Source organism: Ictalurus punctatus, chromosome 17 (genome assembly GCF_001660625.3).
Source record: "Ictalurus punctatus breed USDA103 chromosome 17, Coco_2.0, whole genome shotgun sequence".
Lineage (NCBI taxonomy): Eukaryota > Metazoa > Chordata > Actinopteri > Siluriformes > Ictaluridae > Ictalurus > Ictalurus punctatus.
Window position 1 is genome coordinate 15,541,837 of NC_030432.2, and position 19,750 is coordinate 15,561,586.

General features: G+C 38.2%; 1 protein-coding gene across 2 annotated transcripts in view; it reads right to left on the reverse strand.

Annotated features, from left to right (window-relative positions):
• Positions 1-19,750, reverse strand: part of gbe1b (glucan (1,4-alpha-), branching enzyme 1b) — a 138,626-nt gene that overhangs the window by 91,222 nt on the left and 27,654 nt on the right. For both annotated transcript variants that reach the window (XM_047161562.2, XM_017490921.3), the window contains 4 exons: positions 18,134-18,259; positions 16,586-16,721; positions 14,075-14,165; positions 10,112-10,321 (listed from right to left, as the gene is read on the reverse strand). In XM_047161562.2, coding sequence (XP_047017518.1) covers positions 10,112-10,321; positions 14,075-14,165; positions 16,586-16,721; positions 18,134-18,259 — 563 coding nt within the window. The remainder of the gene's footprint in view (positions 1-10,111; positions 10,322-14,074; positions 14,166-16,585; positions 16,722-18,133; positions 18,260-19,750) is intronic.

Here is a 19,750-nt window from a genome sequence, read left to right on the forward strand (position 1 = left end):
CCACATACTCGCTCACTACCAGGTTCTGGCCGCAGATCACAAATCATCTCCTCAGAAAGGGGAACATAACACAACAAGAGTTTGACCCCAAATTGCATCCAAACCACCATCAGTTGAAAAAAATGAATAAAAATTTTTGCTATGAAGCAGCGAAATGACTCTTCAGATCACTGGCAGTCGTTGCAAATGTCTACAGCCCATCCAATGAGTCCCTCTGATAACAGTAGAGGCTCGATAAGTAAAGAATCTCCAGCTAGGCTCTCTTATTAATGGATCCCCATGCATTCACTCAAGGTCAAGCTACAGAGCAATACACACAAGAAAATACACACACACACTCACAAACTAAGAGTGTGTTCGATCAATTCATGAAGAGAAATAAATGCATTTCCAGTACAGCGTGCTGCGGTCTAATATTTCTAATCCTTGGCTACCTGCAGGTACATGACAGACCTTGAGTCCACAGCATACATGCATCTTTCAATCAGTGAATAGAGTTGCTACAGCATCTAAGGATGCACACAGAGAGCAGTGTCCTCACCTTAACCGTCTGCACAATAAAGATACTTCATATACAACACGGTCCAAAAATATAAAAGCCTTCCATTTCGCATTCTTGTCTAACTGAATACAAAAATTTCTCATCATTAATTATATTATCAGTAATAACATGAGTGAGGAGTACAAGCCTAGAAATTTTTAGATACATTTCAGACTTTCTTGGTATTTGGATTTGCTGTGGATGGGGTGCCAACCCATCGCATGGGAACACACACACACACGACAATTTAGAGATGCCAATCAGCCTACAATGCATGTCTTTGGACTGGGAGAGGACACCAGAGTACCCAGAGGAAACCCTGCAAACTCCTAATATATACTAAATAACCAATACAATTATTTTATAATGACCAAGAAACTGATCTGTCTTCATGTCAGCCTTTATTCATAGCCAGCAGACTTACAGACTGACAGTGCTGCTTCTGAAGATAATACACGAGTTCAAAATGAATCTACAAAGCTCATTATTATTACTGCTTGGTCACACCAAGAAATGCATTGAAATAATGAAATGATTATGGATTGAAACGCTATAAATGACATCGCTAGCTCGCATCCTACAGAATAACGTGAGCCGTGTCCTCAGTGTTGTGATGATGATGCTAGAAGAGTGAATAAACACCTATCAATAACATCAACACAACAGCCTGCAGCTTTGGCAAATTTGATTGACACGTTGTTGAGCCGTCTAACCCAGCATCAGTCAATGTGCTTAACTCGGTGTCACACTAGCAAGTGACAAAGGAAGGAAACCATTAATTTGCTATGCAAGTGCACAGCACAGAGCTGTGATTGTGGAGACAGCAGCAAGCAATGTTTAAATTGAGATTTTCTCAGTTCTATGCAAATTAGGTATGATGTGGTAAAGCATATCCTAACGACACGCTTCACTGAATTCCTGTGACCAATTCCATAGCGCCCTGGGGAAAGCCTTAAAGATTCAATATAGAACCCTATAACAGTGTGTTTCATTATCATAAAAGATTCCACGTGGTACCCTTTTAGGAGGCTAAGAACCCTTAATTATTCAACGAATCCTTTTTGGTGATATTATGAATTCTTATTGCGTACAAAACACGAAACACCCGAATAGAAAAAAGAAAAAGCATAATAGAGATGTCAGTGACAGAAGTCAATCCTAGAAAGTATAAATAAATCAAAATAAATTAAAAAAAAATAATTTTAAAAAACAGTGGAAATTTTAATCATGGCAGCAGATTATTCGGTTATTGAACATTACGTACACGTCTTAACATAGACCTTTAAAGGCTTGGACCATACCTACCCAGCAGTCAACTGTGCTTTTTTGCCCCATTGATTCCTGGTGAATTATTCAACGAATCCTTAAAGAATTCTTGAAGAACCCTTTTTCTTTCCTGTGTTTAGTTCCCATTCATTCAATCACTGGGGGATAACTGAATATATAATCATTGTTCAGCAAAGGTTATATAGTGATGTTTAGAAATTTTACAGTGGGGTATATACATTTTTGACTACTATAATCTATAAGAACTTTAAAAAAAAAACAACAACAAAAAAACAACGGACAGTCAGTGGTGCAAATTTGTTTCTGTGTGTGTGTGTGTGTGTGTGTGTGTGTGTGTGTGTTGTATGGGTGGGCCATGATAAATATTTTAGTATGTAAAATCAATTTCTTTCCATTGCCTGTCACTAAAATTCTTAGTTTGACATGAAAGTAGAACAGTTATGTTGATTTGTACAAATGACCGTTGGTTTGTTTACTTTCCAGCAAGAGCTGCACACCTTCTCTCACTGACAGTCTAGTTTCAGTTGGATACATTTGAGCTAGGGCAGACAGCACACCAGTATGACCCCACAGACTGAATGATGTCTTACTGTTAAAAGAAGTGTGCACAAGAGTTTTAATTGAGATCATAGTGTGGGCAGTGCCATTTTAGGGCCCATATAATTTGCTATTAATGCAACAACTGTGGTGGATGACAAGCGCGCAACCTGGCCTGGGCATTAAGGGCTGTAGCCCTGAAGATATCTTCAGTGAATGGAGGCGAGACCAATCAGACTCGTGTCTTATTGGCTGACACCTCTCAATTCTGACAAACGCTAGCTCATAGTCAGAGTGAGGGAGAACATTGATAAACGCCGATATTTTTATTTATTTATTCATTTTAACCAATAAAAGGGTTGAAACTAAAACACTAACATCCTCTCATGCTGAGCAGGAAAACAAGGTGTGTAAATGTCTATATGAATTCCAGTTTACGTGAACATGATCAGAGCATAAGGAAAGAATGTACTTTGCATGGCACTGTAACAGCTAAACCCATACAAATGATACACCCAAGGTTTTATGATAAATCCAACTTTTTCCTCTTCATATCATACAGTGACAGTTAAGTTACCTCAGCTTCCATAAAACAAAACCATACACTACAAGCTGAGCTGGAAAAAAAAAAAATGCATGGAAGCAGTCTATTTAGAAGTACGTTTTTAAACATTTTTTGATGGAGAAGAATCTGGGCTCAGCCCCGGATGATTAACAGTCCAGCCCCTGGTGGATGAAGCAAATTAATATAACAGTGTACATGGCAATACACAACTAGTTATCTAACAAATGACTTACTCACAGACAGAGTTAACAGTTCGAAATGTTTGAGTTACAGTGGATATAAAAAGTCTACACACCCCTGTTAAAATGGCAGCTTTTTGTGAAAAGAAGAAAGCAAGATAAATCATGTCAGAACTTTTCCCACCTTTAATGTCAAATTGCAAAGTATATGAATAAAGTGAAATACAATCAGAAACATTTTTTGGGAAAATATGGAAATAATAATAATAATAATAATAATAATAATAATAATAATAATAATAAGAAGAAGAAGAAGAAACTTATAATAATCTAGTTGCATGAGTGTACACCCCTAAACTAATACTCTGTTGAAGCGCCTTTTTATATTATTACAACTCTCAGTCTTTTTGGGTAAGAGCCTATCAGCATGGCACATCTTGACTATCTTGTAATATTTTCACACTCTTTCTTGCAAAAAAAAATTTCTAGATCCATCAAATTGTAAAGACATCTCTGGTGCACAGCCTGCTTCAGGTCACCCACAGATTCTTAGTGGGATTCACGTCTGGGCTCTGGCTAGGTCATTCAAAAACATTGATCTTCTTTTGGTTAAACCATTCCTATGATGATTTCAATGTATGCTTTCACTGTTAAGCTGAAAGGGCAACTACCTTTTCATCTTCAGCTTACTACCAGACACCTGAAGGTTTTGCACTAAAATTGCCTGGTATTTGTAGTTATTCATGATTCCTTAAAGCTTGAAAAAAACTCAAGTTCTGGCTGAAGAAAAGCAACCCTAAAGCATGATCTGCGATCGATTAATGACCGATGGTTAGTTGTGCCTACTCACTATGGCTGCCGTCACATCACCCAGGCGGATGCTACACACCATGGTTGAGGAGATTTCAAATCCAAACACCCCCCAATACCATATAAATGTAACTGTTAAATGTTTCCATTTGTTTTTCACTTCAATTTTTATACGTTGACAGAAGGAAACGTATCAACATTATTTAGCTTGGTTTCATTTTTTTTTTTTAATCACAAAAACCCGCCATTTTAACAGGAGTGTGTAGACTTTTTATATCCATTGTATGCTAGTCTCTTAATCAGGAGGCTAATTATTGTGGATCAACCTGTAAACAACAACCCATCAACCCAGTCCCACAGAAAAACAAACATTCACATGCTACCTATTTGCAACACCTGAATATCATTGGCACAAACATATGTTTCATAGCAACATATGTATAAATCTTTCACTCGAATACTCTTTAGAAGACATTCTTCACCAACATATTTTAAGCAAGCTAACCTCTACTGCTACACTATTTGAATAAGACCAGCTATCCATTTTCCATACTGCTTATCTGACACAGGGTCATGGGGGAGCCTGGAGCCTACCCCAGGGAATTCTGGACACAAGACAGGGGACACCCTGGACGGGGAGCCAAACCATCACAAGGCACAATCTCACACACAGTCACACACTGTGGAAATGCTAATCAACCTACAACACATGTCTTTGGACTGAGGGAGGAAACTGGAGTAAGTGGTGGAAACAGCCTGAAGCAGAGGGAGAACATGCAAACTTCACGCACACAGGGCATAGGCAGGATTCGAGGCAAATATGCTAACCACTAAGCCACCATGCCCCTGAATAAGATCAATATGCAATAAGTAATTTTACCTCTTTTTTTTTTAAAGCATATTGAGCCTTGCCCACTTCATGCGTACAGTTCATGGTGTTAAAGCATGTATTTACATGTATTAAAGTCTACACAGACTTTCCACATTTTTGAAAATACCCGTTTTAAATGTATGGTGTTACCAAGCGACTCACCATTGTTGATTTCAGAATAAATTCGCATTCCACTCTTATGGAAAATCTTCATAAAAAAACATGCAAATCTTCACGTGCAACACAAACCATGCAAGCATTGAAGAACTGCATTATTTTAGAATACATACTTTATAAATCTCGTTTTTGACCTTTATATACAATATTAAAATCTTTAAATATGTTGGGGGTTTTTTTCCACAGAAATGTTCAATACATTATAGCACAATTAAGTTTGTGTCTCTAATTTAAACCATCACTGTATGTGGAATGATTGACCCCATTGTATCCCTTAATGTTAACTGAAACAGAGGTTTCAGAAAAAAAAACAGCAACCATTAAATTAAGCAACAATATACAAAACTGTCACCTAGTTGCTGTGAATCCAATTTTTCTCTCTCTCTCTCTCTCTCTCTCTCTCTCTCTCTCTCTCTCACACCTCTAACACTAACACTTGAAGATGCATTCAGGTTTTGTTTTGAAACCCATCTTAATTAAGCATGGGATCCGAGCTGACAGCAAAACAACTTTCATGAGTTGATCACCTCAGTCTTATGGGACAAGAAGTGAAAATGAGACGAGTACAACAACAAAAACTAATTTCTTAGCATGCTGAGTGGAAGCAGTCTAGACAAATTTATGATTAAAAAAACTGCCAATTAAAAAGGAAACTATAACTAAATTCGCAAGGCCTGGACTGTTCACGCTCGTCTAACGTACATCACTGATCAGTTTAAGTGCAGCTGCTCAAAATCAAGATTTGGGCTTTTTTTTGTTGTTGTTGTATATGTTGTAAATCAGTGATCTGGAGACCCCCAGGGATGTGTGAAACATAGTCAAAGGGTCAATGATTTTATAATTTTGTTATAGTGCTGGAAATCACAACCCTGCATTATCACAGCTATTATACAGTCCTATCTGAAACTATAGCAAGGCCAATTCATCTGTTTGTGTTATACACCGAAAAACATTTGGGTTTGATATCAAAAGATGGATATGAGATGAAAGGTTCGGATTTCAGCTTTTATTTCCTGGTGCTTAGATCTGGTGTTAAAAAGCATAAAACATAGAACATTTTGTATCAGAACACCTAATTTTTAGGCAAGCAAAAGTATAGTAACAGATAAGTATTGAAGTAAATTAAAGTAAGTAACACTTAATATTTGGTTGCATATCCCTTGCTTGCAATAACACTGCATCAAGCCTGAGACTCACTGACATCACAAAATTGTTGGTTTGTTATTTTTTGATTCTTTTACAGGCTTTTACTGCAGACTTTTTCAGTTGTTTGTGTGAAAGGGGGGGGGGGGGGGGGGAGTGTTCCTTTGTTGCCTTTTTTTTTGAGTTGGCAGTGTGTTTTGGATCCTTGTCTTGCTGCATGATAAAGTTGCTTCTGATTAATTTGGATGCATTTCTCTGTAAACTGGCCGACATGTTCCTGTAATCTTCTGAATTCATTCTGCTGCTACCATCATGAGTGACATCATCAGTAAAGATTAGTGAGCCTGTTCCAGAAGCAGCCATGCAGCCCCAAACCATGACACTACCTCCACCATGTTTCACAGCTGAGCTTGTATGTTTTGGATCATGAGCAGATCCATTCTTTCTCCACACTTTGGCCTTTGGTAGAGGTTCATCTGGCTTTCTGATTCTTACTGCTCATGAGTGGTTTGCATCTTGTGGTATGGCCTCTATATTTCTGCTCTTGAAGTCTTCTTCGAATGGTGGATTATGATACCTTCACCCCTGCCCCGTGGAGGTTGTTGGTGATATCACTGACTGTTGTTTTCAGTTTTTTCTTCACAGCTCTCACAATGGTTCCATCATGGGCTGTTCTTGTTTTTCCTGGCCCAACAAATTCAGTGTTATTCAGTACACCAGTTGTGTTTTTCTTTTCAGGACATTACAAATTGTTGTATTGGCTATGCCCAATGTTTCTGCAATGGCTCAGATTGATTTTCTCCCTTTTCTCAACTTCAAACAAACCTGCTCTCTGATCTTCATGTTGGCTTTTCCTTTTTAGCAAGAGATGCAGCCTTCACACATGAAACTGAAGGCTAAAATCAAGAGTAGATGTTATTTATTTATTTTAGCTATTTATTGTTTAAACAATCAGTCTAACAGTACACACCTGGGTAACAAAAACACTTTGTCAGTCACATGTTCCAATATTTTTGCTCACCTACAAATTGGGTGGTTCAAAATGTTCTGTCTTTTAACACATATACATGTAAATACCAGGAAATAAAAGATGTCATTCTTAACTCTCTTCTCATATTCGTCTTTTGATTTCAAACCCAAATATCTACAGTCTATAGCAAGAACAATTGAATTGCCCTTACCATACCAATAGTTTCAGAAGGGACTATATTTACTATTTAGTTTTTAGCGTTTGACCGGTTTAATCCAAGCCTAAACTCCAAACAGGTCTATAAATAATACTCTATATGGCCAAAAGACACCTGACCATCACACCCACATTTGGCTGTGAGCCACAAAGTTGGAAGCACACAATTGTATAGGACATCTTTGTATGATGTAGCATTACAATGTCCCTTGGAACTAAGAGACCCAAACCCTCTTCCAGCATGACAATGCCCCTGTGCACAAAGCAAGCTCCATGAAGACATGGTTTTCCAAGGCTGGAGTGAAAGAACGCGAGTGCTCTTGTGACTGAATGAGCACAAATCACCACAGCCACACTCCAAAATCTAGTGGAAATCATTCCTAGAAGTTTGGAGGTTATTATAACAGCTACTTTGGATGGGATGTTCAAAAAGTACAGTGAGATGGTCAGGTGTTCACACACTTTTGCCCAAATAGTGCATCAACTTGGAGCTAATGACAATTTTAATAAAAATGTGTTCGGTTGGTCAAAGGTTCACAAATAAAAAGTTGTATGGCTCCAATAAATAGGTAAAATATCACTGTACACACTGAAGCCTAAGATTTTAATAGTTTAATCATGTTGTGTGGTGGCCCATGGAATTAACTTTGCAGTTAAAGATGCAGAGTATGTACATAGTATGTACTATATGCTCAGTTACTCAATAATTTATATAATTTTTATGCTATGACATTTGGTAATGAAATTAAAATGGTAAAAGGACATTTCAGGCTGAACTCGCCTAAAAGCCAGCAAGATGATATGCAAGATGATCAAAACCTGATTGAAAGTTCTCTACTTAAAAGGTATAAGCAAACTTTTGAGATACCTCCCAATTTAAAGTAGCCAATTATTAACAACACTACCGTTCATGTGGAAATGGACTATAGAATTATGTAATATCAGAGAATTTGAAACTAATGGACTCCAATAACAGAAGAGCACAAGCATCTACGCCGCCAGTGCTGCACTTTTCAGCATCGTCCTGGTGTTCCTTTGTTTCCGTTTTTTAAGAAAAATGACTCTCAAACCAGAAGACTCATGATTGTGCATAAACAAAACAAATTCTTAAACATTTCAAACAATCTACATGAACATTGCACTGCTTCAGATAAGCAGAAATAAAAGTGTGATCATAAGCAAACAAAAATGCTGATGAGGAGAATTAATTATGCCGGCATAATTCCATACAGCATTATTAATTACACACACGCACACGACCTGGAAGCACAGCTCATACACGTACAGAGGGCTGTGGGAGTTTAAGAAGTAGAAATGATGCATGGCTAACTGTGGTTACGTAACTGAACAATGAAAGTGGAAAGGAAAACACAATGCTAGTCTATTATAAAAACAGCATCAAACTCCATCACAACCTTTTCCCCATGTGGTGTGCCAAGGGCCTTTAAGCTAATATGAGGATCCATAAAATCATGATTCACAATATAAAGAATACAGAGTGAACAAAGTGAACAAACAAGCAAGTACTAGACAAAGCAAAAGTTCATACTAAGCTACATTTAGCCATAACATTAAAACCGACAGGTGAAGGAAATAACATTGATTATCTTGTTACAATGGCACCTATCAAGGGGTGGGGATGTTAGACAGTAAGTGAACAATCAGTTCTCGAAGTCGATGTGTTGGAAGCAGGAAAAATGGGCAAGTGTAAGGAACTGAGCGACTTTCACAAAGGTAAAATTGTGAAAAAAAGATGGCAACTGGGTCAGAACATCTCCAAAGGCAGGTTTTGTCGGGTGTTCCCAGTATCTAGTGGTTAATACATACCAAAAGTTGTCCAAGGAAGGACAAACGGTGAACCAGCTACAGGGTCAAAGGCACCCGACGCTGACCGATGTGCATGGGAAGTGAAGGTTAGCCCGTCTGGTACGATCCCACAGAAGAGCTATTGTAGCACAAACTGCTGAAAAGGTTCATGCTGGCAATGAGCCACAGACCGGTCAGTGTCCATGCTGACCCCTGTCCACCAACAAACGTGCCTACAATGGGCATGTGAGCATCAGACCTGGACCCTGGAGCAATGTAAGAAGGTGTTCTGGTCTGATGAATCACGTTTTACATCATGTGGACAGGCGGGTGCATGTGCATCACTTTCCTGGGGAAGAGATGGCACTAGGATGCTATATGGGAAGAAAGCAAGCCGGCGGAGACAGTGTGATGCTCTTGGTAATGTTCTGCTGGGAAACCTTGAGTCTCCTGGCATTCATATGGATGTTACTTTGACACGTACCACCTACAGACCAAGTACACCCCTTCTTAGCAATGGTATTCCCTAATGGCAGTGACATCTTTCAGCGGGATAATGCGCCCTGCCACACTGCAAAAATTGTGCAGGAATAGTTTGAGGAACATGAAAAAGAGGTCAAGGTGTTGAATTGGCCTCCAAATTCCCCAGATCTCAAACTGATCAAATATCTGTGCGATGCGCTGGACAAACAAGTCCGATCCATGAAGGCCCCATAAAATAAAACTGTACATTATCCTCCACAAGTACTGCATTTTTTTATTTAATTTTATGACGGGTGCCATTAATTCTGCAGTTGCACTACGCAACTATACATTGTTACCCCAGCAACATCTACAAAGTGCTGGTGTGTGTGTGTGTGTGTATATATATATATATATATATATATATGTTTGTGTGCAGGTAAGTATGTACTGTATGTGTCAGTCAATACAAAACAACCGATATGAGAGCACTATTCACAAAGTGTATGTTTCTGGACCATAGCCTTCAGTACAAAAAACAACCTACCTGGAATAGTTGAACAGTCGGCTGTCCCAGAGAGGATGATCTCCCCGTTCTCCGCTGTGGAAAAAGCATGAATCAGAGCCATCAAAGCGGTTCAAGCCATCCTCTGTGTTCTTGGAGGCGTGGCTGTGGACCACATCTAAAAGCACCATGATGCCCATAGAGTGAGCCACATCGATAAGCTCCTTCAGCTCGTCCGGAGTGCCGAATCGACTAGAGGAACAGACAGTTCAGATTAAGACTAGAGTGCTCATCAGGCAAAGCTGTGATAAGACTCTACAGTAATAAGGCAATGTAATAAGTAGCCCACAATAAATAGAGAGTTATTAAATGATAAGCATGGAACTGTAACCATAAATATAAAGCCTCGAGGACAGTAACCATTTCCCTAAAACATTGTGGCTATGCAAAGACACTTGCACGTGTCTACATGTTTGGTACATAATATATAATATTTGACTCAATTGTGTAAACTATTTCCCATCTCAAACTGTATCCTTAACATTTCGGAAACCAAAACAAATCCACCAGCAATAAAAACCACATCAGGCCGTTTACAATGACAGACTGGAGGTCGCATTTTTTATTCAAGTGTGATGCTCTTTGCAGAGGAAAGTGCAAGATGGAGTGCACTTGACACTTCCTTATGCATCCCACTTGTGTAATTGCTCCTTGAAGGCTTAACCGTCCTTTGGGCTATCATCGCATCGCTCCCCTCCTCCCCCACCACCGGCAAAAAGCCACGCACAGTGACATTGCCCTCGCTTCCCAGCATCCAGCCGGCGCACTTTTTAAATGGCCATGAGAGATCAATCATGGGTGAAATTACTCTGTATATATTACACTCTGGCTTTAAGCTCTCTCCTCTAGCTGAGATGACTGGCGAATTCGTGGGTGTAAATGAAGCATCCCTGCTTGATCTTCCTTTATCTAAGCCGTGCTCCACTCTCTGGGATTAACGCCAAATGTATTTACAGGTAGATTAACGGATCCCGTCAGAGTCTCCCAGGACTGTTTAAGGCACAGTTGTAGGACCTAAGACACAGTTCGTAGGAGAAATATACTCATGATTATCGATAATGAATATGTGTAAAGCATAAAGGAAGTGAAAAGTGAAGAGTCTCAATGGAGGAAGAATAGTGAAATTGGAATATGTGTGTTACGGGATGCCATTAGCAGTACATGACAAATTATGCAGAGCTACTCTTGGCAGAAGAAGTGATTTTACATAAAGGCTCTGCTGTTTTAGCACTCCTAGCTCTTGGACAAAGGAGCTAAACAATAGTCTAAATACTCAGGATCTAGAACTTCTGAATTCCAATACTGGCCAGATTTATTGGTAAGCATCCAAAACTGGCATCAGCATATGGCAGCCGAAGCCATGTTCCAACAAATTTTTCCACTACAATTAGGTAAAAGTAATCAAATGTAAAGTACTGAATATTGGCAGGGTCTACTGAAATGTAGACTATATATAGGTAATACTTCCTGCAGTGAGGACAGAAAGAAAGCTTTTAGATGGAAAATGATGAGTGCTGTTAGGTCGATTATCTGGAAAAACTGTGAGGAGAGATTGTCAGTAGTACTGAAAAGCAAAAGGTACATCCTTAGGGCTGAACTATTTTAACCATCAAACATCATGTCCATCTCAGTCCCACATTGTGGTGTGAACATGCAAGTCAGCAGTGGCTTTTTAAATACATTTTATTTGTAAGAGTAGCTTTAATGGGGATTACGTTTTAATCTTACTCGAGTATTTTTGCATTACATACGGTTTTTCCATGTGGGTTTCCTTGCACCTCCCAAAAGCATGGTGGTAGGTGGAATGGGAACACTAAATTCCACATACAGTCATGTGAAAAAAATAAATACACCCCATGGAGATCGTTGCCTTTTTTGACATATTTGGACAAGCAAACATTGGATCGTCTTTGAAACAGTGCCTATTAAGGAAGTTGATATACTTGAACAAATTCAACAGAAATATCAGATGCAATATTCGTCTGTGGAAAAAGTAAGTGCAGTAAGTGCAAAAGTAAGCTCAGAAGCTAGTACTGTCAAGAACTTCATGTAGGTGTTTTGCATAATTGTCCACCAGCCTCTGACAACAGCTTGCTGGAATTTTTGACCACTCTTTTTCTTGGGTTTTCTTGTATATACTGCCCATTTCAAATCCCCTCATAACATTTCAATAGGATTCAAATCCACAAGCTGTCCAGTCCCTGAGGCAGCAAAACAACCCCAAACCACAACATTTCCACCACCGTGCGTAACAGTTGGTATGAGGTGCTTCTCCTGAAAAGCGGTCTTCGGTCTGTGGTCTGTGTCAAACATGTCTGCTGTTACTGTGACCAAACAACTCTATCTTTCATTCATCTGTCCAGAGCACATTATTCCAAGAAGCCTGGTCTTTGCCTCTATGCTCATTGACAAACTGTAGTTTTGCAAAGGCTTTTTCCTGGCACAGCTCCCATGCAGGTTAAATTTGTGCAATCTCTTACTGATTGTAGGAGCATGCACTTTGACACCAACAGTTGCAAGACTTACTAACAGATCCTGTGATGAAATTTTGGGGTTCTTGTTGAGACTTCTTTTTGCATCAGACAGGCTGAATTTGCTGGGACAGCCAGTCCTGGACACATTGGCAGTCGTTTGAAGTCTGCACCATTTGTAGATGATTTTCCTTACAGTCGAATGATGTATTTCAAATAATTTGGAGATCTTTTTAAATCCCTTGCCAGACTCATAGGCATCCACAACCTTTTTTCTGAAGGCCGTACAGAACTCTTTAGATCTTGGCATGATGACACCTCACACCTCAATAGCAAAGGGAACACCAGACACGAGATATGAGAGCAGTATAAATAAGACACGTTTCTACCTGCACTTCCTAAGCAGGTTCTGATCACTGGCACCCAATCTTGAATACCTGATTCTAATTTCATGTATTTGAAGGTGTGATAAATGTAGTGGTATACTTACTTTTTCCATGTGACTGATCTGTTTTTTTGTTGTTGCTAGTTTCAATTGTAAAAATTACTACAAAGTATCAACTTTATTAATAAGCACTGTTTGAAAAAAAGGATTAAATGTTTGCTTGTCCAAATATGTATTAAAATAAATAAATAAATAAATAAATAAATAGATAGATAAATAAATAATAAATTTTCACAGGACTGTAGGTATGAATGAATGTTTCTGTACAGAGTGCCCTATGCCCAATTCATGGTGTGTCCCTGCCTCATGCCCACTATTTCCAGGATATGCTCCAGATCCACCAAGTCCCTGAACAAGATAAGGTGGTTACTGAAGACAAAAGAATGAATGAATATCAAATGGCATGCATGACATGTAGGGTGTACAGGGCAAGTATGTTATGTAATAATCATGCAATGAATGTTGGTACCCATTATAAATACTTTATTATTTGTGTGAGGTGTGAGGCCAATATCAAATCTAACTGATGACCCTGATCTAGAATTAAATAGCATAGCATGACTCAGTATCCAATGTCACAACTCTTTGCCGGCAAAGTTCACTGTCTATTTGACAATGGAAGACTTTATATGGATAAAAGGGAACAAAATGTAAAGTGAAGCTAAATAGCAACAGCAGCACATTTCTGTGTTACTGTGGAGAAAACATCTGAAACCAATTGTATAATAAAATTGCCATGACTGATTTGCCTGAAAAAATGTCATCTGAAACCTTCACAGTCTTTCAGAAGAGTGCTGCTCTGGTAGAACAGTGTTTCTAGCCAAAGACATTATCAGGGAGAGTCTGTGACGATTGTGCTTGACCAGTTAATGGTCTGCATCATTTTGAGCTCCAAACTTATGTCCTGACTCACTTTGCATGGCATCTGGGCAAGAAACATAACTAAATTCACCATGAGCACATAGGGGCTATGCCATCTTGTAAAAAAAAAAAAAGAAAGCAAAAAGCACTGCAATACATAAAGTTTACCTGGATGCTGCGAAGAAACTTGTGACTTGGTATCCAAAGCTAGCATAATAGGCATGTTCCATGATAGCCATCAGCTGAATACAGTTATAACCTGCAAAAAGGAAAATAAAGAGACACAAACATGCTCGAGATAATACAAATAGGACATTTTTTTAAGATTACAATGGATAAAATGGATCAAATTGTAGCAATTTCATTACACTACAAACAGTACAAATGTTAATGTGAAGGTTAGTGGTTTGCTGTAAAGTAGAATGATAGCAGAACCATTTTTGAGGCACTGGCCATATAGGCACACTTTTAGTCAGAAAACATCCTCCACTGAATATTCTCGATCCCACGCAACTCTCTGACAGATAAACTTACTACATCTGGAGACGCAATAGACAGGCTGTGGCCTCTGGGACACAGTAAAGGGATGACTTATGGGGTCATGTAGAGCCCTCTTGGCCTGGTTTAGTACAGAAACATGAATACAGTCTCTAGTCATATTGCTTTCTCACTGACAGGTCTTTGAAACTGTATGGTAAAAGACTCAGGAGGCAGAATCGAAGAGTCTCGTACGGTTGTTTTTCAGAGCAGAGTGCTTTATTTATTTATTTATTTTTACTTAGTTTCTTTGTGCTGCTTCAGAAAAGTTTCTTCTTTTTTTTTTGAAACGATGACAGCGCTGTAGCCTCTGAGGAAGCCTCACTTGGCTCACAGATATACATATGCAGGCACTCCCTCATTCTTCGTCTCATTCTCTCTCTTAAACACGTTTCTATGCTTCTGGGAAGCGCAGGCATCTTTTATAGCTTTCTGAGACAAGTAAAACGCTAACTCTAGAGACCCACTAGTACAGTATTCACAGCCAGCAGGTGAAATCAGTTCTCAACTGAAATAATTAATACAGACTAAATATTCAACAAGCAAAGACAGAAACTGGTCATTATTTTAGTACATTTTTTAAAAAATATATTCCTGTATGGTCTGGTTTTAAAATGCAGCGAGACAGAACACAGACTTTGAAGTGGCTCAAAAATGCACTCGTTCACATAGAAACAACTTCAACACCTCTTGCTACAGACATGACACAATTAAAGCGGTCATATTATGCTTTTTAAACATTTTTTTTTTAAGTTCATTTTGTTTTTGTAAAATATCAATGGGAATATACTTTTCTCCTATGAATTCATAGGGGTGCCAATAATTGTGGCACACATATTTAATAAAGTTTTTTTAATTTTTTTTTTTTTTTTTTTAATTATAAACCCATGTTGTAGTTGCACTTCTTTGATATCCATGAGAGCAGAGTATTTACCAAGGGTGCCAATATTAGTGGTGGACACAATAGCATTATTACAATGAGTAATATTTGATTTTTCACTACCTCACCACACACCTAGACAGGGAAATATATTAACCAATAACATTACAGATTGAGAACATGTTTGCCCTTGCCCTTTCCCCACCACTAACTATCATGAAAAGAAACAAGCCTGATTCATAAGGCTGTGTGACATTACAGAAGACTTGCTAGGGCCGCCAGTGTCATGTACGACATTGTGGCTGCTGGTGGCATTTACTTGCTATTTGATACTTGCCATCTTGCATATGGGATTCCATCGTGGCAAAGTTGGTGACTGGCAAACTTGAAATGAATTTGCAGATCATTATTTTCTTACAAAAGCAGGCAAAACCAGGGAGAAAAAGTTTTCAATTTATGCACCACAGTCATCACGCTGGTTCTAACCAGCTTTAAGAGGCAATGCTGTCTTTTTCTGGCTAAATAAATTATAGATAAATAGATCAGGCACAGTACATCAGGCCTTACAGTACATTTAAGGACATGTGGATACCCTGGAACACTTCATGCAAACTGAAAACAAAGCCAGGAAGCATAAAAAAAAAAAAAAAAAACCCAAAACAATCTGCAACTAAAATGATCAAAAAAAAAAAAAAAAAAAAAAAAAAAAAAAGTCACTTTATCTGTTCAATCACAAGAGCACCATCTGAAAACCCACATACACAAACAAATCTACACACAACAAGCATAACTGTACATAAGAGAGGCTAATGACCACTTTACATGCCAGCAGGAGCCTACAAGTGCCTTTTTGACCCACAGAAGGGCCTGGAGAAGAGGCTCATAGAGTCCTGAGTGAAGAGTCGGTCCAGCATTATAATGCATAGAACAGTGGCTCATCCTCCGCATGTCAGGGTTGTTGGGTTAAGCACCGCTGCCACTCAGGACCTGTGTGATCAAGGAGGGACCTGGACAAATAGAAAATAACCTCCCTGGCATACAGAAAAACGAGCATAGAAAGCCAGACTTAACTTTCTCTGGAGGAGGCACAGAGTTGACCGAGAATACTGAACGATAATTCAAACCATACAGAGGAAACAGCAGCTGCTCTTATATCATTAGCAGGAAGTTCTAATGAGGCCTGGACACTGAGCTTGTTAGTGTGGTGTAAGGTTATTCAATGCACAGATTTAGTGGTCAGAGTTTACAAGGAAACGTCTTACCAAGGTCTTTTATTCGAGGCAGTACGTTGTGTGTGAAGTTGCTGTAAGATGCCACTTTGCCCTCTGGAGACGCGATGCCAACGTGTGACTCATAGATCCGTAAACTGCGGGGCTTCCGTGGCCGAGGATGTTTATGCTAAAGCACAGGATAAAGGGTGAAATGTTCCATGCTTGGCTCGGTTTCCCAATAAATACAGCATGTGCAAAACTAAGAGTCTCGGACTAGGTTCAGTAAACATCAAATTGATCTTAAAGATGCATGTGGTCTGGAAAAAACTATCATCAGATGTTCCTGTGTCTAAAATCTGTTAAAGAACCAAAACATTGTGAAAATCAGCTTTCGACCAAAACTGGGCTATAACATATGCGGACACCTCTACTTGAAGAAACTGTAAATACATTTCCCTAAAACAGTGTAGACATGCAAAAACGTCTATAGGTTATTAACAATTTATAAAAGTGGGTATAAATATAGATCGTTTTCATGGCCATATACGTTGTTTTATATTTTATATTCATCGCATGTTAAATTGATTTAAATCAGTGTGTTGGCGTTTTACACTGGAGTCGGAATGTAATCTTTAGGCAGTTTTCTCCCTTTTCACTTTGAGGATAAGCAGACTTCAGCATGCTAGACCTTTACTTATGGTTGAGACGGATGTAAAAGAGAAATATTTCAGTTCAGGAAAGCTGAATATATACATTATATATGCCAATATCAAATTTGACAACTTCAAGGCTTTCCCCCCCACACATACAAACATCACTGGTGTAGTACAGATAAAATGGACCGATGTGGATCAACATTTTATATAATAAGCAACACAAACATAGGTCCTTTTATCTAAACACAGTCATATAAGCTCAGTAAAAAAATTGTGATTGCACGACCAAGGTGACATTTAGTCCTTGTCACCTTAAAAATCAAACTTGATTAAATATATATATATATTTTTCAACAATGAATCTAAGAAAACATGCATTTAATCATTCACAAAAATACATTAATTCATCTTAGACCCATCTCAGGCTCATTTCTTGAAAGGTTCCTTTGCTGAAAATTAGTGAATGAGTAACAGGGTTGAAAGTTACAAGGTTCATTTTTTTTAAGCATACAATTAGCAAATACACAAAATGTGAATAACTAGCATCCATACCAATGGCTTGAGGGTATTAAGAACACTTTAATGATTTATCCCAATTAATCATATACTTTCAGTAGATCTATAATGGATGAGTCATGTGCTGGGACACACAAAAAAAAACAACAAGAATAACAACAACAACCACCTGTTTTCTAAGAGCTGTAGATAGGTTTAATTAATGTAGCTGTGAAGGACATTTTACATTTGTTCAAATGTCTTTCACATTTACTTTACATACATATTTGTAAATGTATTCTCAGTGGGACCCCAGCTGACGGATCAACCTCATACATCGTGCAATTGCAATTTTAATGTCTTTTAATGTCAATTTTAAAGTCTTTTCACCAAAACCAAGAAAATTTTTTAAAAATCAACCTTGTTTTAATACACTGTAAGCACTTACCACATAAGGATGAGGAGGATCCCAGTACACCCAGTCGTACACAACCAACAAGTCAGGTTTGGTAACATACGTCGCCCAAGGTGAAATGCGGTACAGTCGCTCTCCTTCTTTCGTGTGAAGCACCACCTAGAGAGCGTGACAAATGATGAGAAGTTACGCCAAGTGCAACCACACATGCAGCAGCAGGTAAAAGACTCTCGATACAACAGCTGGATGCATGGATGTTTTGACCTGGGAGTTCAAGAGTGTGGAAAAGTCTCTTCTGTTCAGTTTGTTTGAAAAGTACAATGATTAACTCATGACAATTCTGCAGATTATATATTTTCAAAAATAAATTAAATTCACAAAGTAAAACATCAAATAATCTGTTTTCAATATAATACAGGGTGAATTGAATTATCAAATGACACTGGGGTTTTTTTGTATTTTGTATGTGTGTTTTTTTGTATACATGTTCAAAAATAAATTAAATTCACAAAGTAAACCATCAAATAATGCGTTAATAATGTATTTTCAATATAGTACAGGCTGAATTGAATTATCAAATTACTTTTTTTTTTTTTTTTTTCGTATTTTCCATACTGTCCCAACTTTTTCAGAATTGGGGTTGTATTATACTATCCCATCAGGGCAGAAGTGATTCCTCACAGAATAAACTCAATCAGTCAGAAGCTCTTTGTATCGATATAAAAAGGGAACGCGAACCCAAACAATTTACCCAATTTTTTTTTTTCCTCAGGTGAAAATACAGGATGCACATACAGATCTCAGTGGCTAAATAACTCCGTTGTATACTTCCTCAGCACCTCATTATTTCCTTGACATTTTATCCACTTTCTATTTCCAAGCCTGAAAAACAAGTGTATAAATTTACATGTTTCCCAGGATGCATAGGAACGCGTTTTCACATCTTGGCAGGGCATACAGTATACTGTATGTCTAGAAGGAAAGAAGGAATGTATGTGAGTGTGTGTGTTATAATTCAGTACACTGACACACTGACCTTTCAATGTGACTAAAGATGATTAATTCTATACAGAAAAGATTTTGGTCTAATGCTTCTTCTGATCAGAGTCGTTTAAAGAAACATTTACTGAAAGTGTTGAAATCTTGCGATTTCCTTTGTGCAATCTGACCCACGCCTGGGAAGCTGTTTGGCAATGCGAGGAAGACAAAGCATTTTGTCAGGGAAAGATAAGAGTCATTTGATCCTTGGCGCATCATTTGCCGAAAGTTATTTATATCCAGACTAAATTTATTCATCTCTAGAGGGGAGGATGTGATCAAATGTCCCACATTTGAGTAAAACACCAGTGCAACTTGAAAGTTCATTTTAAATCTAAAAATAATGTGCAATATAGGAGACAACACATACATGCATATATACACTAATATATATATATATATATATATATATATATATATATATATATATATATATATATATATATATACACACACACACACACACACACACACACACACACACACACACACACACACACACACATACATACACACACACACACACGGGGAGAGAGAGAGAGAGAAAGAGAGAGAGAGAGAGAAAGAGAAAGAGAGAGAGAAAGGTGTCACTTGTTAGTCATTATTTGAGCC